This window comes from Phacochoerus africanus, chromosome 4, assembly GCF_016906955.1.
Source record: "Phacochoerus africanus isolate WHEZ1 chromosome 4, ROS_Pafr_v1, whole genome shotgun sequence".
NCBI lineage: Eukaryota > Metazoa > Chordata > Mammalia > Artiodactyla > Suidae > Phacochoerus > Phacochoerus africanus.
This window is the reverse complement of record NC_062547.1, coordinates 114,320,363-114,347,476: the sequence shown is the minus strand read 5'-3', so window position 1 is coordinate 114,347,476 and position 27,114 is coordinate 114,320,363. Positions and strand designations below refer to the sequence as shown.

The following is a 27,114-nucleotide window of genomic DNA, read 5'->3' as shown; positions in this document are numbered from 1 at the left end:
AGCAGAAATTGAGAGAACATTGTAAATCAACTATAATAAAACCTTTAAAAAAATAATAATAAAAAACATGATCATGTATGCCAGAGGCCAGCTCCGGCGGCCAGGGAGTGTACACTTTTTCCCGATTGGAGAGGGACATGGCGTCGGTGAATGTACATACGGACACAGCCTCTTTGTCCCTTCTTTCAGGGTGCTGGACTGCTCAAACTTTATTGGCAACAGTGGTTGATTATATAGACAGTTTTTCACTACAGATTACATTACAGTGTTAAAAGTACATTGGTTAACTATTACATGGTATAGCAGCTATGCATCCTGTTTTAAGATCTTTATCTTAACTAAACTTAGTACTTTGAAGAGGCCATAGACACAAGAATTTGACATTTACAAACCTTGTTTGTAGACTGGTGCTTATCTTCAAAGCATTATGGCAGGGAGATAGTGTAAGTAGATATAAACCAACTTAACTAAACTAGCTATCACTTAAAAGCTTTTAAAATCAAGGACAAAACTCATAGCTAGGTTTTTTGGATAATATATGTCTAACGTTTATGAACCTCATTAAGATCCTAACTCTAAAATTTACTATATAACCAGTTAATAGATAGACACTATGTTTAACTAAGTTAGATTTAAATAGGGGAAAAGTCCTTCAGGATGAAATTTTTGTTACGTTATTGTTGTAACTTTGCTAAGTCACAAATCACAGGAAAATAAGAATGGAAAATAAGAATAATAAGTAAATAATCAGGAAAGACTGAGGAAAACTGAATAACAAATAAAACAGCAGGAAAGACTAGGTCACCCGAGAAATAGTCCATGCTCTCCAGCGCAAACATGGAAATTGTTTTCCCAGGAAAGCCCCAATTCTTCACCATCAACATCAAAGTGAGAGCTGTGTAACCTAAGGCCTGTCCTCGGCTTGTACCGTGCTGGCAGGCTTTCATCCTGACCAGAAGCCCACCTTCGGCTTGTACCGTTCAGGTGAGCTCCCTTCCTTGGTTAGGAACCTGCCTTCAGGTTTTTTTTGCTATCAGGCAAGGCCCTTTTTTTTTGAGTCCCTGCATCTTCTCAGCTCCCCGCCCATGTAGTCATGGTTTATTGTTTTAATGAGCTGCTAGATTGTGTTTGCTTATATTTTGCATAGGACTTTTATATTGAGACCTAAATGTGAATTGTCTCTAGTAGTGTCTAGTTGTATTTTGGCTTTATTTTGGTTTTTTGTCTTGATAAGTTTGATACTTGCTTTTCCAAAAGATAATGAACTTTTTTTTTGTATCCTTTGGTGTTTAAATAGCTATTTATTCCTTCAAAGGGTGTTTATATTTGCTTGTGAAGCCTTCTAGGCTTGGTGTTTTGTTGTATTACTTCAATAATTAAGGGTTTTTTTCCTATGATAAATGGTTAGTTTTAGCTTAGTCTCTCATGGGATCTAATTTGGTGAATATGTTTTCTTAGGGAAAAAACTATTTCAGCTTGGACTACCATTAAAATTTTTACTTTTCAAAAGGTATAAATTTATAGCTTGAGATTAGTTTCTATAAGAAAATCAGAGAATAAAACATCTTAGGAAATCTGTAAAGAAAAAAATTTACAGATGTAATTGTTTTTGACAGTGGTTAAGCGGAGGAGGCATTTTTTTTCTCTTCGTAATTTTATATTTGATCACCTTTAATTACTATTACTAGTGCTATTACTAGTACTAGTACTAGTGCTATGTACTATTACTACATTTTTCGTATGTAATTTGTGGTAGTAACTATTCATGCACCAGATATTTACTGAGCATATAGAATGTGCCAAGCATTGTACTGGATCCTGGGATTATATCAATGAATAAGACAAGTAAAAATCCCCCATGATGTTTACATTATGGCTAGAGAGGCAGATAATTAATAAGAAACAAATATGGTAAATTACAAACTGTGATAATTACTGTGAAAGGAATAAAACACTAATGTGATAAAGTAACTGATAGGGGCTTACATTAATTAGAATGGTCAAGGAGGACTTCCCCTCTTAAGAATTGACTTTTGAGCTAAGATCTAAAAGATGAGAATGAATAGTGGAGAGGAAGTTTCTAGGCAAAAGGTAAGACCAGAACAGAGATACTGAAGAGGAAAGGGCTTGGCATGTATGAAGGTAGTTGGGCTGAAGCAGATGAGTGAAAGGAAGAGTAATATAAGATGAGGTGGGCAGGAACCAGACTATGCAGGGCATACAGTATTTGGAATTTATTCAGAGACCAGTGAGATTTTAAGTGAAGAATGAACTGATTTGACACACATTTTTTAAAAATCACTCTTACTACTTTATGGAGATTGAATTGGAAAGCGACTAAAGTAAAAAAGAGGATGGAGAGTAGGTTAGACTGTGAAGGAACCGTAGTGAGAATTTTAAAAAGTAAACAGCTTTGAGAATATTTTTGAGTTATAAATATTAGGATGGATTGGATGTGAGAGAAGGGAGAAATCAGTCGATTGTGACTGGGTGTTTTTGGTTTGAGCATTGGGTATATGTTAATGTCATTGACCAAGGTGAAGAAGTCTGGAAAGAGAACTATGAAGTAGGAACACCTTTTGGAAGTTTTAAGTGTCCATTAGACGTGCACTGTGGATGGCAGGAGGCAATTGCATATTTAACTTACATGCTTTGAAGGTCACCAGTTACTTGCATTGATACCTCGAAGTAATAAAACTGATAAATTGTTAAATAGTAAAAGTCAAATGGTGAGGGGGACAAAACTAAAACATTGGACAGCAGTAGTATTTAAGTTGACAAGGGAAAGATCAGAGTTGAAATGTGTTGCTTCAGAGATAGCTGAAAGTTAATTTTCGACATAAGTTAAATTCGTATGGTAAAATTTTAAGGATAGTCACTATAAGAATAAATAAATGTGTATTGCAAACCTGTAGAAGAATAAAAAAAGAATTTAAGATATGGAAAAATAATTTAAAGTCAATCCAAATAACAAGAAAGGAAGGAAAAAAGAAAAGATAAAAAGGGAGGAAAAATAAAAATGAAAATAGAAGGATATAGGAACAAGTCCTGTAATAAATATAAATTGCTTAATCTTTGCTTGTGAAAGGCAAAGCTTGAAATCAGTTGGATTTTTTTTAAGTTAAATGCTGTTTGCAAAAGACACACTTAAAGCATTAGTATACAGAAAAATTGAAAGTGAAAAGACAGGTGGATTTGAGGCCAAGAAAAGTGTTGTCCTAACCCCTAAAAAACTGGAAGCGTGAATGTTTGCTTATAGAATGTTCAAGAAGAGAGTAACTGATAACTATGATAACTGATAGGACAGAATGAAGCTCTTGAGAAGATGAGAAGGGTTTGGATCAGAGCTCAGGGAGAGGGTGTGTAGGGGCAGAGACTCTTCCATTGTAACAAGTGGGAAGATAACAGGTAGATGTTTCTCCAGTGACTTGAGTATTCTCGTTGTTACTAGATGCTGAGAGATGGAGAGGATAAGAAGTTAAAAAAAAAAAAAAAGGTGGAAAATGGACTTTCAGAGAGCTGGACAATACTGAGTATACAGTAATTGCTGGACAGTATTTAGTGTACTTTTGAGATGTCTTTTGGAATTTCAAGTTAAGCATCATCACACTTGTGTATTTTTTTCTGTAGGCTTTTACAGCTGTATTGACTTTATAAACATTTTATGTAAATACTCAATTTTTAGTGAAAATTTAATAATTTTTTTCCACTAATCAACACTAAATTTACTAGAATAAAAAAACAATTCTTCAACTTACATGCTGGAATTCCATCTTTCCAACTGCATGATATGGAACAGGGTACTATTGATTTTGTAAACTGTAATTCCTTTTTGTTTTTCAACTCTTGATTCAAATTTCATTTACTTTCCTTCATACTTTACCTCTTCAAGATAGGGATTTGAAATGTTAAGCATATGCTATACAATTAGAATTATTAAAAATGAGTTTATGGAGTTCCCATTGTGGCTTAGCAGTTAACAAACCTGACTAGTATCCCTGAGGATGCAGGTTTGATCCCTGCCTCACTCAGTGGGTTAAGGATCTGGCATTGCCGTGAGCTGTGGTATAGGTCGCAGGCGTGGCTTGGATCTGGTGTTGCTGTGGCTGTGGTGTAGGCTGGCAGGCTACAGCTTTGTTTCATCCCCTAGCCTGGGAACTTCCACATGCTGCAGGTGTGGTCCTAAAAGCCCCCCCCCCCCAAAAAAAAGAATTTATACCTAAAGCTTAGCATCTACGTAAATGTATGTGTGTCTTGAGTTATAAAATGAAAACCAGTTAAATACCATTTAACTAAGAATGTTAATCTCCAGTTTACAGGGCTCCCCCATGGTCATAAATTTGACTGCGTTTTCGGAGGCATTTTTTGTCCATTTTGTCCCACAGTGCCAGGAATGCTTATTCCCAAGTCTGGCGAAGATTTTGTTGACAGGCCACTCAATATGCTCTTACTGGAGTAGGCCTTATTAACAGTAGCCACAGGTCTCTGAACCACCTGTCTTACTAGGCTGTTATGGTCCAAGAAATTATTCCCTCTTATTGCGTTTTCTCATATCTAGAGTTATACTATTATGATCACTGATCTCATATGGAACTGTATATCATTTTATCAGAGACTTAGTTACACAATTGGCAATGTCAGAAATAGTAATTTTGTAAAAACAGTTAATGGAAATAGATTTAAATACCATTTAACGGAGTTCCCATCATGGCTCAGTGGCTAACGAATCCGACGAACCATGAGGTTGTGGGTTCAATCCCTGGCCTTGCTCAGTGGGTTGAGGATCTGGCATTGCCATGAGGTGTGGTGTAGGCCACAGATGCGGCTCGGATCCCGCATTGCTGTGGCTCTGGCATTGGGTGCCAGCTATAGTTGCGATTAGACCTCTAGCCTGGGAACCTCCATATGCCATGGGAGTGGCCCTAGAAAAGGCAAAAAGACAAAAAGACCAAAAAAAAAAAAAAACCATTTAACTAGGAATGCTCTCCAAAATTTTATAAAATAAATTTCTTGTAATAAATAGCTGTATTATTTTACGAAAGCATCAGCCCTTTAAAATATTGGTGTTAACCTGAAGATTTAATATTCTGTGCTGTTAATAATAGATACTTGAATTGCTGATTTATTAAGAAAGCAGCTCAGATTTGTAAAATCAGAGTAGTTAGTGTTTTCAGGGATTTAATTTGATTTGTCTGCCTTTCATTTTCTTTATGTCTTAGGAAATTCTATGATGCATGATTATATAATAGCATATTTTAAAATTTTAATGAAAATTTCTTTAAAATATTCAGTATTAGATTATTAATATGTCTTGGTAAATTTAATATTGTTTTTCCAGTAATATTATTAAATTTAGTGTCTGTTATTGAGGAATAGAGATCTTTAATCATGAAGCATAGACCATATAGAGAGTAACAGTCTCTTTATCTGAGGCTTTGAAGTAACAGCATAGCCTGTAATCAAGAAAATATGATGCTGGTGGTATTGCAAGATTTTCCATTGGAAGTAGACTGCGGGGATAGATGATGGGGCATTTTTGGCTTCCTGTTACAGCAGCAGCATTCATTTCCTCCAGACTGTGCTGAAATTGCTCAAAAGGAAAGGGCAGATAGGCAATTTCCCTTTCCAGGTGAAATACCTATGACATTGGTAGTAGTGGTAGTAGAGCTTCCACATTTTCCATCTACTAGATATTTTTTTTAGAATTGACCCTTTGGAGACTTGATTAGATAATATGACATTTTAAGCCTCATAAATTACTGTTTAATGATGTAATGGCATTTTGTCAATTTTTGAATTACCAAAATGAAGAAAGGGCATTGACACTGTAAATTTTTGTGAATGTATTACATATGGTGTGTGTGAGTGGTATGTGCATATGTGTACATGTGTAGGGAGAAAGAAGATACTACTGAAAGATTTTCAAAGTTTTTTAAACATTTAAATTAAAACATTATATACTTACATTCCCATGGGAATATTTGTTTCTCCTGTTAGCTACACAAAAATGAAAGATATTTTTCATCCTATTATGAATCTTTTTTTTTTAAGATTAAGATTACTTTTGTCAAAAGTAATCTCTGGCCAAGCACAGTGCCGCTCTTGTAGCCTGACAAATTTGGGGTTAAATGGTAAATAAACTTTATGTAACATATTGAAAGCATGTGCCATGTAGCCTTATTTTTTTGTTTCTGTTATAGTGAGTCATGAAAGACAGAATCAAATGTTTAAGCAAAATATGTAGCCAAGAATTGTTTATAATGATGTTATAAACTATTTAGCTTCAGCATGATTTATTTTAGTTTTCTTCTTTTTTGAATTAAAGAACTGATAAATTAATTTTATTTCATATACTACAGCATTTTCACTGGTATATTTGTTTTATATTAAGTATCTGAAGTAACAGTTATTTTGATAGCTATATAATAGGAAAAAAATGTACTTCTTGTAGGCATATATTAGAATTACAGACATTTCCAAGGACTGTTCCAGACTTAATGTCTAAATTACTTGACTTTTAAAAGATTATTTTTCAAGGTTTTATTACTACATTTGCAGCACATAGAGAGCACCTATTATGTGTCGAGAACTTGCTATAGGGAATGAGGCTACAGTGATTAGAGACAACATTGTATATGCCCTTCCCAGTTTCCCAGTCTAGGAGGAGACAAAATGAGTCACCACAAGGGTTACTGCACAGCACCACAAGTTCTGGTTATGCTGTTTCATCAGTCCCTGCCCTGGTCCTGCCCACAACAGCAAAGAATTGAAACTGCAGGCACGTTACAGCATGTTTATTAAAGTGAAAGTACATTCTCAGAGAGTGCGGACACCCTGTGAGTAGGAACTGGCCCTGCTTTACAGTTGGATTTCCCTTATATCCCCATACTACATACCTGAGTGGGGACATGATTTCTCCCACCCCAGGCCCACTGATTCTTCTTGCCCTGGCCCACTGTGTGTGCATGAGGGCGTTGATTGGTCTGCAGGTAGGGCATTTTGATTCCCTAATTGGGCTTAGGCAGGATACCTTATTTGCGTGAGGGACAGGTTATGGGGGGAAGTTCCCCAGAGAGTCCCCTGATGTTGTGCCTGCCATGTTCTTATTGCCCCTGTAGAGGTTGGGTGAAGAGTGGGGCAACATTCCTTTCCTAGTAGGGAGTAGGAAGGGATAAGCCAGTAGCTCAGGGTGGGGGAAGGGGCACTACAGTGAGATCTGTGGGGTGGTGATAAGGGTCTGGTAATTCTTATCTTGTCCAGAGGCTTTGAGTTCAGTCTTCTTGAAGGGGACTTGAAATGTAACACTCTCATAAAGGTGTGAAGAGGGATCTGCTGCTAAGAAACTTTTATTTTTATTTTGTTTTTTAAAGCCATTTGGGGCTTAATTTTTCAATGGACCTAATTTTTATGCACAAAAGGAAAACATCCAGTATCTTTACATATTAGACATTAAAAATGGAACAAAATAAGCACGTTTTCTTATCTTACTTTTTTATTTATTTATTTATTTATTTATTTTTAAAATCTTTTTCTTTTAATTCTTTTTTTTTTTTTTTGTCTTTTTGCTATTTCTTTGGGCCGCTCCCGCAGCATATGGAGGTTCCCAGGCTAGGGGTCGAATCGGAGCTGTAGCTGCCAGCCTACGCCAGAGCCACAGCAACGCAGGATCCAAGCCGAGTCTGCAACCTACACCACAGCTCACAGCAATGCCGGATCGTTAACCCACTGAGAAAGGGCAGGGATCGAACCCGCAACCTCATGGTTCCTAGTCGGATTCGTTAACCACTGCGCCATGATAGGAACTCCTTTTTTTTTTTTTTTTTTGTAAAATGTGTTGATTCTTATTTTGGGCATTGTCTATATCTCTTTCATAAACATTTTTACTCCTGAAGTTAAATGTACATTATTAGAATGAATAGAGCTGTTCAAGTTGAAAGTTGTAAATTGTTATATAACATTATTTCTCATCTTAAAATCCAAACTAACATTAAATTTCACCAAGACTATGCTCTAATTTTATCCTGCTTCTGATATACTAACAAATATTTTCTGTTAAATAAAATGAGTAAGAAAATCCCGTGGAGTGATGTAGTTTTCTATTATAGTTTTCTTAATATAAATTCAAAAAGTACCTTTTATTCAGTCATTGCAGCCTTGAAATACCTTTTTGATCTTATACATTATAATTTAAAATTTTTCTCTTTAGTGTTTGTTTTCCAGTTTTTGGTGTTGTGTCTTTTGCATGAGTGTTTTCTTTAATATGTATGTTGTGAAATTTAACAGTTTATTTACCTATGGCCTTAAGGTTTTGCATCATGCTTAGAATGACACTGGGATATTTGTAAAATTTTCTCTCATGATTTTTTAGTACTTTTGTTTTAGTGGTTTTGGGAGGTGCACATGCATTTTTTTTGAAAAGTAGACTTGGGATTTATTTAAGTATAAATAATGATAGAGATTTAACCTCCTTCCCTCCCTCCAGGTGGATACCCAGTTGTCCCAACATCATTTATTACGTGATCCTTTTCCCTATTGTTTTGAAATGCTTCTTGCATCTCTTTCTTGTTTTCTTTATCTGTGCCATTGATTTCTCTGTCCCTGATTCTGTAAGCTTATTTTCTAGTGACAGTATGACTAACAATAAGGCAAATAAGAAAATGATAATTTAAAAATATTTTGTAATGAAAATAAGCTGAGTAATTATGGTAGCCAGTGACTAGTGAGTTATTTGAAATGGGTGGTCAAGACAGGCTTCCCTGAAAGAAGTGACATTTAGTCTGACCTGAAAACCAAGGAGGGAGTGGCTATGCAAAAGTCTAGTGAAAGTAACTTCAGGTAGAAGAAATAGCCCCAAAGTGGAAAGATCTCCATGTGCTCCAAGAGTAGAAGGAATAGTAGGAGTAAATGGAGGGGAGAGTGAGGAGGAACATAGGAACATTTGGAGAAGAGGTCCGAAGAAAGCATGTATCATGTAGATTTGTAGGCCTGATTGAGCAACTTGGGATTTTATTTCAGTTGTGAAGGGAAACTACTCAAGATCAGGGCTTAAAAATTCAAATTTGAGTTCCAGTTGTGGCTCAGCAGAAGCAAACCCGACTAGTATCCAAGAGGACACAAGTTTGATCCCTGTGCTCACTCAGTGGGTTAACAATTTGGCACTGCCATGAGCTGTGGTGTAAGTCACAGACATAGCTCATATCTGGCATTGCCATAGCTGTGGTGTAGGCCAGCAGCTGCAGTTCCAATTCGACCCCTAGCCTGGGAACTTCTATATGCCATGGGTGTAGTCCTAAAATAAAAAAATAAATAAATTCTAATTGTCTAGGATGAGTTTTTCTTATTTTTCTCCTTAAAAGGAGAAAATACAGAACCATAAATAAGTGTATCAAATAAATAGATTCTCATGTAATTAGGAGCTATTTCTATATACATATGACCCTGTAACAAATTTGCTTCCCTTTTAAATAATTTTACATTTAAAGAAACATTTTTTAGAATCATATAAGTACCAAGAATTTAGAACTCAAAGGATGAACAATCTATTTGCACTAAAAATAACTCTTTAAGGAAAGTTCTTACAATGTTTTAAAATAATATTTTTCTTTCCATTAAATATTTGTATTAGAGAACAGACATCCTTGGAAGAGGGAGAAATTCCTTGGTTACAGTACAATGAGGTCAATGAAAGCAGCAGTGATGAAGGAAATGAGCCTGCCAATGAATTTGCACAGCCAGAAGCTTTCATGTTGGATGGTAACAATAACCTTGAGGATGACTCCAGTGTGAGTGAAGACTTAGATGTGGACTGGAGGTATGTAGCACAGTGTTACCCTTGCTTACTTAATCATTGAGTAGACTCTGTTCATGATTCTAAATGTAGAAAACAATCTCTGATAGCTGAGAAGTATTCCAATTTTCCCATCTGTTAGTCTTCCTTTCCTTCACAGTTCATTTCAGGTGTCACTTCCTACATGAACTTCTTATTTACTTTAGTCAATGAGTTCTTCCTTCTTTGACTGTTAGCTTGCTTGACCTAGTTAGCTTGCTCACCTAGTTTATACACTTATGTTTGAGGTTTCAGACTTTAAAATTTAGTTTTCTATGCTAAATGCAGCACTTACTCTGATCCATTAAAAAAAAAGTTGAGTATTAAAGACTTTCAAAACGTGATTGAATGAGAAGAGTCGTAAGACTATAGTTTTCCTTCTCTTTATGGAAAATATAATTGTACCTTCCCAGAGATGTTGGATGTATTAAATTTACTTTACTCTGACAAAGAATAGTGATCTTCCAATAAGAGTGACATAAGTTAAATAGATTATAGAATTGTTATAGTTTGTGATATAATGATCAAGATTTAACTCTTCTGGTTTATAAATGTAGATAAACCAAGTGTGCAGTATAACTTTTTGGAAGCCGTTGATTATTAAAATGTAAAGAGAATGTTCCAACTGATTCCTTTTTGTTAACTTTTTCTGGGAAAAAATATGGCTTATTACTATCCTTGTTTCCATCTCTGCGTAGACATATTTTTAAGAATTTGTCTTATTTTCCCAGTTAAAATTCAATTACAAAAAAAAAAATTCCATTACAGAAAATTTGCAAAAATAAAGGTAAGAAAAACTCATTCATATCCCCTGATAAATCTGCAGGTTTCTAGAACTTAGGTTTTTAATGCCTCCTTTGTGTCTTCAGTTTTTCTGAGTCTGGAGAGCTACTTCTTTGTACTTCTCCAAATTGTTCTAGACACAAAAACTCAACATCTCCATGAAATCCTCCTTACATAGAGTTCCTGCTGTGGCTCAGCAGATTAAGAACCCCAACATAGTGTCTCTGAGGATGCGGTTTTGATCCCTGGTGCAGTGGGTTAAGGATCCAGTATTGCTACGAGATGCAGTGTAGGTCGCAAATACAGCTCAGATCCTGCATAGCTGTGGCTCTGGTGTAGCCCAGCAGCTGCTTTCCTAGTCAGCCCCTAGTCCAGGAACTTCCATATGCTTCACGTGCAGCAGCATGAAGGAAAAAACAAAATCCTCCTTACTATTTCCTATTCTTCCTCCCCAGGGGAGGAAAAAACAGTATGTTCAGAGCAGACTTTTACTGACCGTATTGTAGAAGTAAAAGGGGTTTCATCACAGCCACACAAGCAATTAGTAATTCCATCTTAAACATTCTCACTCTCTAAAACCTATTTTCTTTCTTCCCAAACATTACAGAAACTCAGCCAGTCTTAGTCTTTATCTTGACACCCCCCTTCTTTTCTTCCCGTTCTTATGTCTGCCCATTCCCTTCTTACTGAACCCCTGTTACTTCTGATGTTTTCCCTGATGACATTGTGCAGTCATTCCTCACAGTGCTCAGCAGATGACACAGTTGTCTGTTTAGCATCATCTGTGCATTTTGGGAGGCAATTATGGTTTCATATGAGGAATTTTGTTCTTTTGCACATTTTCAAAATTTTATAAATATAATTATTATAGCTCCATTATATAGATGATCCATCCTACTATCACACTAAAATTTAGTTGACTATTTTGTCATTGAAATAATACAGTTAACTTCCCATCCCCCAAGATTTGATCTGTACTTCAAGTTATTTCTTTAGGTCAAATTAATAAGAGATAACATTACTGAGGCACATGATATTTTTAAAGATTTTTGACATATATTTCTAAATAACTTTCAAAAGTTTCACATAAAAATTTGAAGGAAAAATTGAGGTCTTTATTGAATAAATTTTAAGTTAAATTTTAAAACTTTTATTTTAGGAGTTCCCATCGTGGCTCAGCTGATAACAAACCTGACTAGTATCCATGAGGATGTGGTTTCGATCCCTGGTATTGCTCAGTGGGTTAAGGATCTGGTGTTGCCTTGAGCTGTTGTGTAGGTTCCAGACGTGACTCAGATCTGGCATTGCTGTGGCTGTGGTGTAGGCTGGCAGCTGCAGCTCCGATTCAACCCCTAGCCTGGGAACTTCCATAGGCTGTGGACGTGGCCCTAAAAAGACAAAAAAAAACCCTTTATTTTAGGTTTTAATACATTGATAATCTTTCTGGATATGGCTCTTTTTTTTTTTTTTTATTTTCCCACTGTACAGCAAGGGGGTCAGGTTATCCTTACATGTATACATTACAATTACATTTTTTCCCCCACCCTTTCTTCTGTTGCAACATGAGTATCTAGACAAAGTTCTCAATGCTATTCAGCAGGATCTCCTTGTCAATCTATTCTAAGTTGTGTCTGATAAGCCCAAGCTCCCGATCCCTCCCACTCCCTCCCCCTCCCATCAGGCAGCCACAAGTCTCTTCTCCAAGTCCATGATTTTCTTTTCTGAGGAGATGTTCATTTGTGCTGGATATTAGATTCCAGTTATAAGTGATATCATATGGTATTTGTCTTTGTCTTTCTGGCTCATTTCACTCAGGATGAGATTCTCTAGCTCCATCCATGTTGCTGCAAATGGCATTATGTCATTCTTTTTTATGGCTGAGTAGTATTCCATTGTGTATATAGACCACCTCTTCCGAATCCACTCATCTGTCGATGGACATTTGGGTTGTTTCCATGTCTTGGCTATTGTGAAGAGTGCTGCAATGAACATGCGGGTGCACGTGTCTCTTTTCAGTAGAGTTTTGTCCTGGATAGATGCCCAAGAGTGGGATTGCGGGGTCATATGGAAGTTCTATGGATAGATTTCTAAGGTATCTCCAAACTGTTCTCCATAGTGGCTGTACCAGTCCACATTCCCACCAACAGTGTAGGAGGGTTCCCTTTTCTCCACAGCCCCTCCAGCACTTGTTATTTGTGGATTTATTAATGATGGCCATTCTGACTGGTGTGAGGTGATATCTCATGGTAGTTTTGATTTGCATTTCTCTTATAACCAGCGATGTTGAGCATTTTTTCATGTGTTTGTTGGCCATCTGTATATCTTCTTTGGAGAAATGTCTATTCAGGTCTTTTGCCCATTTTTCCATTGGTTGATTGGCTTTTTTGCTGTTGGGTTGTATAAGTTGTTTATATATTCTAGAGATTAAGCCCTTGTCCGTTGCATCATTTGAAACTGTTTTCTCCCATTCTGTAAGTTGTCTTTTTGTTTTCTTTTGGGTTTCCTTTGCTGTGCAAAAGCTTGTCAGTTTGATGAGGTCCCATGGGTCTATTTTTGCTCTAATTTCTATTGCTTTGGGAGACTGACCTGAGAAAATATTCATGAGGTTGATGTCAGAGAGTGTTTTGCCTATGTTTTCTTCTAGGAGTTTGATGGTGACCTGTCGTATATGTAAGTCTTTCAGCCATTTGGAGTTTATTTGTGTGCATGGTGTGAGGGTGTGTTCTCGTCTGATTGCTTTGCATGCCGCTGTCCAGGTTTCCCAGCAATGCTTGCTGAATAGACTTTCTTTTTCCCATTTGATGTTCTTGCCTCCCTTGTCAAAGATGAATTGACCATAGGTGTCAGGCTTTATTTCTGGGTTCTCTATTCTGTTCCATTGGTCTGTCTGTCTGTTTTGATACCAGTACCACACTGTTTTGATGACTGTGGCTTTGTAGTATTTCTTGAAGTCTGGGAGAGTTCTGCCTCCTGCTTGGTTTTTGTTTCTGAGGATTGCTTTGGCGATTCTGGGTCTTTTGTGGTTCCATAGAAATGTTTGGATTGTTTGTTCTAGTTCTGTGAAAAATGTCATGGGTAATTTGATAGGGATTGCATTGAATCTGTAGATTGCTTTGGGTAGGATGGCCATTTTTACAATATTGATTTTTCCAATCCAGGAACATGGACTATCTTTCCATTTCTTTACCTCTTCTTTGATTTCTTTGATGAAAGTTTTATAGTTCTCGGCATATAGGTCCTTTACCTCCTTGGTCAGGTGTATTCCGAGGTATTTGATTTTGTGAGGTGCAATTTTAAAAGGTATCGTATTTTTGTATTCCTTTTCTAATATTTCATGGCTGGTATACAGAAATGCAACTGACTTCTGAATGTTCATCTTATATCCTGCTACTTTGCTGAATTTATTAATCAGTTCAAGATATGGCTCTTTTATTAATATTTTTGAGACATTGTTGATTGTCCGTAAATTTGGGAAGCTTCAAAATAGTTTTTCATTAATATGGAAAACAATTTAGCATTGATTTTAAGACAAAATATTCTGAATTTTGTCTACATATGGCAACACCTCATTCTTTGCTTATGTGGTCCTCTATTCACTTTATGTAGTGGTAGCTAAATGTTGATAAGGTAAAAATATGGTTTGATTTTCATATTGAAATAGCATGTCATTTTGACAACTAAAAGAAAAAGCCATGGCAAAGAGCAGAAATTCTCTAACACAAATTTTGACACATTTAAAAAAAATACTGCCACTGGTAGGAAAAAAATTAAAGTTTTTTTGTTATTTATTTTAACTTAAAAGAAAATGGAAAAAGTCCTCTAGCAAAAGTTTATTTTGATTAAGTTGCAGAAATGTAAAATAGCCAGAGAATATTTCATAGATTCAAGTAATAGGAGTTGATGAAAAAACATGGGTTTTTGGATTTAGACCCATCCCAGGTGCATCATTTCTTTGAAAACAACTTTTCTATTGGTTAGAAGTTGGGGTTATAACAATTAACCTAATAAGACTGAGAAATTAAGTCTTTGTGGATATAACCATGGTTTAATAATAGAATTTTTTAACTCTTTGGAAATTATTTCAGTCTTACAGAAAAGTGGCAAAAATAGTACAAGAAATTCTCATATATCTTTCAATCAGATCCCCTAAATGTTAACATTTACCACATTCCTGTTAGCATTCCTTCTTTCCTTTTTTAATATTTTTGATATTTTTTCTGATGCATTTATGATTAGTAAATGCAGCCATGATGCTTCTTTACTCATAAATAGCCTCGAATGAATTTCATAAAAATAAAGATTTTTTTATATAACACAAAAAATTGTCAAAATCAAGAAATTAACACTGATACAGTACTGTTATCTAATCTAGACCTGTTCAGATGTCTATAATTGTCTCAGTAATGTCATTAGAGAAATTTTTCTCTGGGCCAATCCAAGAACACTCATTGCACTTAGTTAACCTGTTTCTTTTAATCTGGAACATTTCCTCAGTCTTTTTTTGTCTTTCATAACTTTGACATTTTTTAAAAGTACAGGCTGTTTATTTCATAGAAAGTCCCTTAGGTTGGTTTTGTCCAATGTCATACTTAGATTTAACACATTTTGAGCAGAAACACTGTAACAGGAATGTTTTATTTTTCTCAGTTCATCTCAGAAAGCACACGGTGTCTAATGGTGCCATTACAGATGATATTCTTATCACTTGGTAAAGGTATTTTCTTTCAGATTTCATCACTGTATGGTTGCCATTTTTTTACCTTTGTTATTAATAAACATTCAGTGGGCAGATAACCATTTTCCTCTCACAGTTCCATCCACCAGTTTTGGTGTTCTTGGTGATTAATGTCTGAAAAAATAATTACCATGGTGTTCACCAAATGAATGATACTAGAGTTTTTAATATTAGCTGATTATTCTGCAGTTACCACATTACAACCAGATATCATGCTTTGGGTGTCTAGATTTGTTTAGCCTAGAAAAGAGAAGACTTATTGGGGGATAGTTGACTCTAATCATTTGAAGGCATTTTCTGCAAAGGGAAAGTGGACGTGGTTTGTGTTGCTTCAATAGGCAGAACTAGAGCACGTCACATAAGCTTTGAACTTTTAATAGGGTTCTTATATACTATACATACCTGCTTAGAAAGCAGGAAAGCAGTGTATTTTCCACATGGAGGAAATGGTTCTACTGTTTCTTGAATGCCTTCTCTGGTGCCATCTTTGGGCAAGGCACCTGTGTGTCTACTCATTTAATTTGTTGTATAGATAAAGAAACAGACTAACAGTTAAACTTTTCACATTGTTAACTATGAGTTAAATTCCTGTTTGACTGGCTCCAAGGTTCTTCCTCTTTACCCACACATCTCCCTGCTAGATGAAGGAGTTCTGGTGTCGCAAGGGAGGTTGGATTCAGTAATGTTAGTTTTCATTCTAATTCTAAAATCCGATTGTTTGAAAATGTCTTTTCCTTTGTACCATGTAATGTCTGCTGATTTCTAGATATTACTGTGCCTTAATATATTATTCATAAAAATACTTCTGTATCTCTTGGCGAAAGATTTGTAATCTTAATGGTGGCACAGAGGTTGATATCAAAACTATTTTAAGGAGTTCCCGTCGTGGCGCAGTGGTTAACGAATCCGACTAGGAACCATGAGGTTGCAGGTTCGGTCCCTGGCCTTGCTCAGTGGGTTAACGATCCGGCGTTGCCGTGAGCTGTGGTGTAGGTTACAGACACGGCTTGGATGCCGCGTTGCTGTGGCTCTGGCGTAGGCCGGTGGCTACAGCTCCGATTCAACCCCTAGCCTGGGAACCTCCATATGCCGCGGGAGCGGCCCAAGAAATAGCAACAACAACAACAACAAAAAGACAAAAGACAAAAAAAAAAAGAAAAAACTATTTTAAGCTAGCATGTATAATTGTAGATGTTTCTGACTATGGTATACAGTTTCTGACAGGACTATGGAAGTTAGCAGAAGTCTTTAGACAAAATAAGCTCAGTTTTGGAGAACTTGGATTTGAGGTGGAAGGAATTCATGAAGTAAAGTGCCTCACAGAAAACTAAAAATGTAGATCAAGAACTCAGAAGGTAATTTAGAATTAGGTAGACATTTACGAATTATCTGCAGAAAGGATAATTGAAGGGACGGACTTGAATGTAATTGCCAGGAGAACAAGATTTAGAAAAAAGGCGACTGAGGATGCACTTAAACGGCTTCCCAATTTTGAAATACTCAGTATTTCCAGGACTAGAGGGAAAAGGAGTAACGGTGTATATGTAGGAATGGAGGAAGGAGATGAGGACCAGATTTAGACATTACGTGTTCCTTCAAGGGGCTTACAGCCCTTGAGAAAAAAAAAATTGTAATAAAAATGAGCAGGTAGGAGCTAAATCTTTTTCAACCTGAAAATAAGGGAGGAGGTTTAAGTTCTTAGAAGGACGGAAGGAAGATTAATGAGAAAAACTTGAGGAAAGTAAAATATTTTTAAGCCCCAAGTAATTAAGTAATTCAAGGTAAGAGAAGAAAAAGAGTCTCTGACCAGTGATAGAATTAAATGCAATAATTCTTTTCTTTTTTTATGATGTTCTCACTTATATTTAAATTGGAAACTGAAATAAAGAGGAAAGACATGAGAAGGAATTAGGAAAGTACTACCTTTATCCTAGCCATAAACAGTTCCCAGAGCTAGAACTAGAAATGTAGAGAGTTTTCTTACAAACTTTTGTGCAGCGAATGTGGCAGCCTATTAGGAGTGGGACCAGTGTCTTAATTCTTTATGCTTTGCATTTAACCTGTCTCTTGGGTTTTTCCTGTCCCTCACCCCATAAGATTTATATTAAAATAGTCTAGGTTCTCTGCTTGTAGTATGTTTATTACCTTGTTAGTTTGCTAGTATAATTAATTATGTCTTCACTATAAAGTTTTCCCAAATCACGGTTGTATTTTTTTTCCAGCCTGTTTGACGGCTTTGCAGATGGACTAGGAGTTGCTGAAGCTATTTCTTATGTGGATCCTCAGTTCCTGACTTACATGGCACTAGAAGAACGCTTAGCACAGGCTATGGAGGTATGTTAGTGACTCTGGTACCCATATATAAGTTGGTGGGATGCAAAGTGTTAAAAATCAAAGGTTTTTTAACTGTTTTTAAGAAAAGGTGAATAACTTTCTTATCAATTTAATAACATCTACTGAGTAGTGATTCAGCATGTATATAAATTATACTTGACATCCTATAAATTCGCCTAAACTTAAAATATTTTCCAGGAGTTCCCGATGTGGCTCACTGGTAAACAAATACAACTAGGAACCGTGAGGTTTTGGGTTCGATTCCTGGCCTCGCTCAGTGGGTTAAGGATCTGGCATTGCTGTGAGCTGTGGTGTAGGTTGCAGACGCGACTCGGATCCCATGTTGCTGTGGCTGTGGTGTAAGCCAGTGGCTACAGCTCTGATTAGACCCCTAGCCTGGGAACCTCCATATGCCACGGGTGTGGCCCTAAAAAGACAAAACGACAAAAAAAAAAAAAAATTTCCAGCTCTTACTACAGAATATAAAGTGTTTATTTTACTTATATTTATAAAATACATTTTGAATTATACAGGTCTATGAAATTGAATATTTTTTACACACACGTGTACAAGTATATTAGTTAAATGAAATTAAAGCTCCAAAGATACACTACAAATGACTTTTCGTTTTTGGTTCTTATGGCTTCTAAATCTCTCTTGATGCATTTAGAAAATTTACCCCCCCCCATTCCCACACACATACACGGTAAATAAATGTGGCACATTCAGTGCCTGTTTGTCTTGCTTTCTTTGCTTTATTTGACCAAGACACAAAAGCTTGTTCATAATTGTATTTGCCTATGGTCAAAATCCCAAGCATTTCGCATTTGGTAACTTCCAGTGCACTGGTGGATTTTGTTATAAGAAATCTTTATTTATATAAATCACTATTTCTAGTGATTTCCAAAGTCAAGCAATGATAAAACTGTGAGTGAATCAAAAGTGAGAAAACAAAAGTGAGAGAACTTTCAGGAACACTATAATAGCACATTGATTTGGCATTTTATGAGTTTAGAAGGTCCAGTTTAGATTCATAAATAAGGTAATAAGTAAATTGAGGGGGACATACCTATATATCTACACATACACACGCATGCACATGTACACACAACAAGTTAGCTCTGCTTTGTAATCTTCCATGGAAATGATTGCTCTCAGTTTTGCATTATAGCGTACATTTTCCTCAAAATGACCGTAGCAGAAGTACTATGTATCATGGTATTCATTTTGAAATGTACAGAAATATCTAATCATTACGTAGTGTAAGAGGAGCTAATATAGTATTGTAGATCAATTATACTTCAAAAACAAACTCGGGAAAAGTGATCATATTTGTGTTTGCTGGAGGTGGGATTGAGGTGAAGGGAGAATTGGATGCAAGCAATCAGGGAGTTCCCATCGTGGCTCAGCGGAAATAAATCTGTTTAGCATCCATGAGGACGCAGGTTCAATCCCTGCCCTCGTTCAGTGGGTTAAGGGTCTGGTGTTGCCGGGTGCTATGGTGTGGGTCGCAGACATGGCTCAGATCCTGCATTTGCTGTGGCTGTGGCGTAGGCCTGCAACTGTAGCTCCAATTGGACCCCTAGCCTGGGAACCTCCACATGCCACAGGTGCAGCCCTAAACAGACAAAAAAAAGAAAGCAATGAAAAGGCATAGACTTCCAGTAATAAGATAAATAAGTACTGGGGATATAACTTATATAACATGATAAAATAAAATTTATACTGATGTATTTTATATATAAAAATTGTTAAGTGAATAACCTCCAAGGATTCTCATCACAAGGAAATAATTTTTTTCTATTTCTTTTTTGTACCTATATTGAAATGATGGGTGCTCGCTAAACTTTTTGGGGTAATCATTTCATGGTATAAATTATGCCACATACCTTAAACTTACACAGTGCTGTATGTCAGTTACATTTCATTGACAGAAGTGGGTGAAAAAGAAATACTTTGTAGTAGAAGAAAAGTTAGAACATCATGAGATAGGATAATGCATTAGGATTTTTCTCAGTTCATATAATTTGTCTTGCCAGATTCTGACACATGAAACAAGTGGCACAGCATGATAACCTGCATCAGAAGTAGAAAATATGAAGATTAAGGATCACTAACTTCCTTGAGTTATATAAATTTTAACTGACCACATGGAATACATCAATATTAGAGTCTGGTTTCAAGTTTTATTATCTGTTACTAATGGGAAATGTGAAAGAAGAGCCAGAGAGATTGGTCATGAAAAGTCGTGCTAAGTAAAGGAGCTAGAAGAGTGGACAAAAACCAGAAGCGAGAAAGAGCATAGTATGTCAGGGAACTTGGAGTCCCCACATTGTTGGCTTCTGCCCTCAGGGAACCCAGTGGTTCTTACCCATCTGTCCTTCTCTTTCAGATTAATGATGTTAAGTGTCTCCCCTCCCCACAGCATAACAGCTTTCTCAGATTTAGTGCTTAGCTTTATTTTATTTGTATTTGATTGAGACCTATTTCATTCCTAGAGAATCACTATAGTTCTTCCTATCACTCTAGAAATCTTTATTTTTTTCTAGGTCCAGCATGCACTTAATCATTTTGAAAAATGAAGCGGAAAATAAGTTATAATTTAGGATTTTTCCTTTTAAATTTAACACTAACATTCTTGGGAGTTCCCATCCTGGCACAGTGGAAACAAATCCAACTAGGAACCATGACTTTGCAAGTTCGATCCCTGGCCTTGCTCAGTGGGTTAAGGATCTGGTGTTGCTGTGAGCTGTTTTGTAGGTCATAGACACGGCTCGGATCTGGCGTTGCTGTGGCTGTGGCATAGGCTGGCAGCTGTAGCTCCGATTAGACTCCTAGTCTGGGAACCTCCATGTTCCATGGGTGTGGCCCTAAAAAGCAAATAATAATAATAATAGTAATTTAACACTAACATTCTTTACATGAAGCAAACACAGTAGGACAAACTGAGTGCTTTGAAATGTTTTTTCCTCAAGCAGTCCAATCTCTGTTTGGCAATAGTTTTCATTTCTATTATTTTTCCAATACCAGGCTGATCTTTCTTTTCAGGTAATGGATATTAGTGAGTATATTGACAGCAAACATTTGCCTCAGATTTGAGTGGGAACAGGACAAAATATTTAAGAGCTTTAACTGTTTTAAAAGTGATATTAAAACTTTTTACTTACTCCTGAAGAAATTTGGAAGAAAAAAAAAGTACTCCTTTGCATATCTTCTCATTGACATCTACATTTTTTGGCATTCTTAAGAAATATTATTTACTCTTTGTAATAAGTAATAAGTAGTATTATTTACCTCTTTGCAGTAGAAATATGTTCAGGAATTTAAATGTAATGAAATTGGTTTAAATTGAGTTAAAATTGTTTGTAGGGTCTTTTCATCAAAAACAAACTTATAAATTTTGATAAATAATTATTTGAATATAATTTAAAGCTTTACTGGAAATGCATCTCTTGATGAGATAGAGGGTTTTTCCCTTCCCTAATTACATTATGAGTGCATTTGATTCATTCCTCTAATGAGATACAGTTCAGCCTCAAGTTTATTTCTGGTTTTCACCTTTATGAATGTAAGCTTGAAAAATCTTACTCAAAATAAGTAAATTGGTAGGAATGGGAGGAGTTTGTCATAGCATTGTCATTGAATTCTTCTGAGATATTTACCAAAAATCACAAAAACTTAACAAATTATTTAGAGCCTCCTGCAGTTTGGTGGGGTGTTTTTTTTTGTTGTTGTTTTGAAAGTAGAGAATTGGAAACCATCTGCAAAGAATTGTTATTCAGTTGTTATAGTTCATTTTGACCCCAGTATTTCAGATTGCCCTGTATGAATGGGTGAGAAGTAGGCTTTTATTTATAAAGGTGGAAAAAGGTTAGCGTAAAAAGGAATGTGGAAACAGAGAGCCAGCATGATACTTTGACAGAAGGGGAGTTCTCAGGCAGATTTCTTTGAGGAAAGATTACATAAGAAAGTTAATTGAAATTGAGACTCTCAAGACTCTCCATGCCCCTGACCCCTGGGAAACTGTTAACATATTTACAGAGTACCTCATATACACTAGGCTGTAGGCCTTAGGAAGGTAGTACATAAAATAAGCTCCTGGACTTTTGGGTTAGACTGATTCTTTTAGGCTCTGTGACTTTGGATAATTTACTTAACCTTCTTTAAGGTTCAGGTCCTCATCTATAGAATGGGAATAACAAAATTTACCTCAAGGGTTATTGTGAGATTGCATTAAAGCACTCAGCAGAAAACCTGGTGCCATGGTAAGCCTTCAGTAAATGGCTGTATTCAAAGATACATTCAAATTAGCAGTCAACCAAGTGTTAATCAGGTAGCAAGTTTGGATTCATTGGTCATTCAAAATCATTATTAAGGGAGTTCCCATCGTGGGGCTCAGTGATTAACAAATCTGCATAGCATCCATGAGGACACAGGTTCAGTCCCTGGCCTTGCTCAGTGAGTTAAGTATCCAGTGTTGCTGTAAGCTGTGGTGTAGGATGGCAGCTGTAGTTCCAATTTGACGCCTAGCCTGGGAACCTCCATATGCTGCAGGTATGACTCTAAAAAGAAAAAAAAAAAAAAATCATTATTAAGTCATTTGTTTTAAGTCTTCAGTCCTTAGAAACTCAATTCTGTTTTATTCTTTAGAAACTAAATTTTGTACTGACAAAGGCTTATGCTAGGTCTGTGTTTAAACCTAGATGTATTCCATTTGGGCTCTTTAGGCCATTTAGTTGTCTTTCTGACACTTGGACTCACATTTGACTATATTGCACAAAGCCAAAAAAAAAAGATAAAAAAAGAGGAGTTCCCGTCGTGGCGCAGTGGTTAACGAATCCGACTAGGAACCATGAGGTTGCGGGTTCGGTTCCTGCCCTTGCTCGGTGGGTTAAGGATCTGGCGTTGCCGTGAGCTGTGGTGTAGGCTGCAGACGCGGCTTGGATCCTGCGTTGCTGTGGCTCTGGCGTAGGCCGGCAGCTACAGCTCCGATTAGACCCCTAACCTGGGAACCTCCATATGCCGCGGGAGCGGCCCAAGCAAAAAAAAAAAAAAAAAAAAAAAAAGATGAATATATTGCACTAAGGTATGGACACATTTTTATAGATTTTCAGAGCAGTGGCTATAAAATGGTCTCTCTTGCTCTTGTTGCTTGGACCTGTTGCCAGATCAACCTTAAATATATGTTAATACCAAGGCAATAAATTATTTTTACGTATATTGAAATTTCAGGTTTTCAGTAGTACTGCAAATATGCAGATAATCATAAGAAAGGAAAAATGAACCTATTGACCCAAACATGTATTAAAGCATAGTTAGCCTGGAATAACCTCCTAAAATGGAACTTCTTATATAAATCATACCCCTTCTCTTTTTTGTAACTTTAGGTTTTTTTGGTATACTTAATTTACAATGTTGTGTTAGTTTCAGGTGTGCAGCAAAGTGTTTTACCTTCTTTTTTGTTTATATGTAGCACAGATAAGTACTTGCAGAGTCCATCTTGAGAAGTACATAGAAAATTGGAGGAGATTCTAAATATAGTTATTTATGAGAAAGAAGGAACAAATTACAGGCTCTTTCATTCCATTTCCTATCTCCTGGTGGGAAAGTTTAGTATAAAAAATTATTAGCTGTAATGGGATTAGAGTAAAAAGGGCTTGTTTAATAACAAAGATTATTCTAAAGAATATAGAAAAACACATCTAAGGAACAGCCATCACCCAGGATCACCTAAGGAAGAGTCCCCACTCTAGGATCCATACCTTGATGGAGATGGCTTTGGCTCTCTTAATAGCAGAGAAGTCATTGTGGTACTGGGCTGGCAGAACTTGCTGGAAATCAGCCCTGTAGGGTGCTGGGGAAAGCTATTCATAGGGAGATGTCTAATTGGAAATCCTCTGCTAACGAACTGTCTAAGGTGGGTGCTGGGGGAAGCTAGTGGTAACTGGGTGCTGCTGGCCACATGGAGTACAGCATCTAGAAGCTGCAGAAGCTGTACACGTTGCTGGAGTCTGGTGCTGGAGAGAGCATGCTGAAGAAACCTGTCAGGCCTTCTCACCAGGATCAGAAGCAAAGCCCTTTTCCTTCTGCACTGTCTCTTGAGCATCCTTGATGAACAAAGCTGAATAACTTGACAGCTTTTAGAAGGGAAAATATTTAGATGGCCCAAATCCATTTTCACAGAGCTTACAAAAATAGTCACTTTAGATCTGAAGAACAATAGTTGATAATTGGAACAGTCATCTTTGACTACTTGGATTCTGTGTACACCTTTCTACACAGATTTGAACTCGCATCTAACAATACGGCTATATTTCTAACTAATACAATGCAGCTACTTTTGGAGTTCCCTGGTGGCATACCAGGTTAAGGACCTGGCATTCTCACTGCTCTGGCGTGGGTTTGATCCCTGGCCTGGGGAACTTTAACATGCAGCAGGTATGACACACACACCCCCCCCCCCCATAAAAGATGCAGCTATTCTTAAAAATGAAGTTTTCACCCTTTCCACAGAATGAATGGATGAATAGTCCTGAGAGTCATTGTATCCATTGCTGGCTATATTAATTACAATTACAAATTAAGTCAGTCATACTGAATATTCTCTTATTTAAAAATTAAATTATAAAGTTGACTGCTGTACTAAATAAAAATGGGAAGGATAGAAAAAAAAAGAAAATGATTAATAGATACAAATAAACAAATACATATACCAAGCAAATAGAAAATATTCAAAGCTACTAGTCCTTGTTTCTGTATTTGGTCACAGTCTGTAATTGAGAGTGTCCTTCTTCCATATTTCCCCTGCCTTCAGCAAGAAATCTCACCTGGTTAGGATTCTTCAGTTAGTGATATAACCCAGATCTGCATTTCTCTAGAGTCTGTGTCCTCAGTCATCCTACCTTTTTTAGCTGCCATAGCTTTTCTGCTACAAAATCTGTCAGGGAGGGGATAAGCCAACCAGACTGGAAAAACCTGGTGCAGGAGAAGTCATCTGTGTTACAGAAGCCCACAGTAGAGAACCCTTTCACAGGGGTGAGGCCTGCCCAGCAAGTCCACTAGAACTAAGAAGCAAAGTCCTTTCCTCCTGTGATGTCTCTCCACCACCTTCTACTGGTGAAGCCAAAGATCATGGTAGCTGACAAAGGAAAAATATTTAAAAGGCCCAGATCTATTTTCACAAAACAGAAATGAAGGGCAGTTTTGGAGCTAAGAGGTAATAATAATTCAATTACTGGCACACTTTTTCTTGTTGCAGTATCTGTCTCCAAATCCAAAGTCCAATTTAGTACCCAGTGTTATTAACTATGTTTATTATAACTCTTTTAATGAACCTTTTTTGCTTATTACTCTTTTTTCAGTCCTGACCTTGCTTTCACCTTGGCCCTATCCTATAATGTAGATCATCTCAAATCCTTCTTGGAAACACAATTTATTGCTAAAATATCTAGGCTAGATCTTGAGGAACATGCAAAAGATTATGTTTGCTGTCTAAGAGAACATGATATTAACAGGTAGAATCCTATTCCTACCTAGGAAACCTAGTTTATTTCATATTGTGGTGAAAGACACATGATATAAAATTTACCATTCTAACCATTTTAAGTATATAGTCAGATGGCATTAAGTGAATCATAAAAAAAAAACAAACTATAATCCCTTCTTTCCTTATCCTGTGGCAACCATCTTTCTACTTTCTAATGAGTTTACTACTTTAGGTACCTGATATAAGGTATACAGTATTTATCTGGCTTATTTCACTTAACATAGTGCCTTCAGTGTTCATCTTTGTTGCAGCATGTATCAGAATTTCCTTTTTCAAGGCTGAATAATACTCCATTGTGTTTATATGCCCTGTTTTTTCAAGCTTTATTGAAATATAATTGGCATGTAGCATCATATAAGTTTAAGTGATTGATACACTTATGTATTGTGACATGATTATCACAGTAGGATTGTTTACCTCCATCATCTCACATCATTACCATTTCTTTCTTGTGTGAACACTTAAGATTTTTTTTAGCAACTTTCAAGTAAATAATATAATACTGTTGTCTATAATTGCATGCTACCTTAGATCCCCAGGACTTATACCTGGAAGTTTGTGCCCTTTGACAAGTAACTGCCCATTTTCCCCAGCCCTCAGTCCCTGACAACCATCATTCTATTCTCTGTTTATGTGACGAAGTTCATCTTTTATAGATTCCACAGTATAAGTTATATTATATGATATTTGTGTTTCTCTGAGTTATTTCACTTAGCATAATGCCCTCAAGGTTCATCCATGTTGTCACACATGGCAGGATTTCCTTCATTTCCTGGCTGAGTAATATTCCTTTGTGTTTGTGTGACGTCTTCATTATCCATTCACTAGTGGATTGTTTCCATATTTTGGCTATTGTAAATAATATTGCAGTAAAAATGCAGTTCAGATATCTCTTCAAGATCCTAATTTCATTTCCTTTAGGTAACTACCAAGAAGTGGAGTTGTTGGATCATATGGTATTTCTGTTTTTAATTTTGAGGCAATTTTCTATAGTTTCCTGTAGTAGCTGCATCAATTTACATTCCCACTAACAGTGCATGAGAGCTCCCTTATCTACGCAGCTTGGCCAACAATTTTATTTCTCGCCTTTTTGTCATAGACATTCTAACATGTGTGAGGTGGTATCTCATTGTGATTTGATCTGGATTTCCCTGATGATTAGTGTTATCAAGCATCTTTTAATGTGTCTCTTGGCCTTTTCTATGTCTTCTTTGGGCAAATGTCTATTTGTTACTCTGCCCATTTTTTAGTATTTGTTTTTTAGCTATTAAGTTCCTTATATATTTTGAATGTTGACCCCTTATCAGATACACGATTTGTAAATATTTTCTTTCATTTTGTAGCTTGGCTTTTCATTTTTAGGTTGATTCTTTCTTTTCCTATGCAAAAGCTTTTGCATTTAATGTAGTCCACTTAATTACTTCTGCTTTCATTGCTTATGCTTTTGTTGTCATATCCGAAAATCATTGCCAAGACCAGTGTCAAGGAACTTTTGCTCAGTATTTTCTTCTGTGAGTTTTATAGTTTCAGGTCTTAGGTGTAAGTCTTTATTCCATTTCAAGTTAATTTTTGTGAGTGATGTAAGGTAGGAGCTTCACTTTGATGCATGTGATTATCCTTCTGCATCTGATTATTCAGTTTTCACAGTGCCACTTATTGGAGAGGTTATCCTTTCTTCATTGAGTATTCCTGGCTCTTTTGTCAAAATATTAGTTGTTCATGTTTGCCAGGACTTATTTCTGGGCTCTTGATTCTGTTCCATTGGAATGTGTGTCTGTGTTTATGCCAGTACCATATTTTTAAAATTACTATAGTTTTGTGGTATAGTTTGAAATCAGGATATATGATGCCTTCAGCTTTGTTCCTTGCTTTGTCTATTCAGGATCAGGA

At 36.4% G+C, this 27,114-nt stretch overlaps 1 protein-coding gene across 4 annotated transcripts in view; it reads left to right on the top strand.

The window, feature by feature from the left end:
• Positions 1 to 27,114, top strand: part of PJA2 (praja ring finger ubiquitin ligase 2) — a 345,411-nt gene that overhangs the window by 308,899 nt on the left and 9,398 nt on the right. For 3 of the 4 annotated variants that reach the window (XR_007134560.1, XM_047778400.1, XM_047778399.1), the window contains 2 exons: positions 9,626 to 9,811; positions 17,567 to 17,678. Coding sequence is in view for 3 of the 4 variants with exons in the window: in XM_047778400.1 (XP_047634356.1) it covers positions 9,626 to 9,811; positions 17,567 to 17,678 (298 nt within the window). In the remaining variant the exon portion in view is untranslated. Of the gene's footprint in view, positions 1 to 9,625; positions 9,812 to 17,566; positions 17,679 to 19,717; positions 20,160 to 27,114 lie in introns of those variants that run through there. The other variant, XM_047778402.1, reaches the window with a different exon arrangement.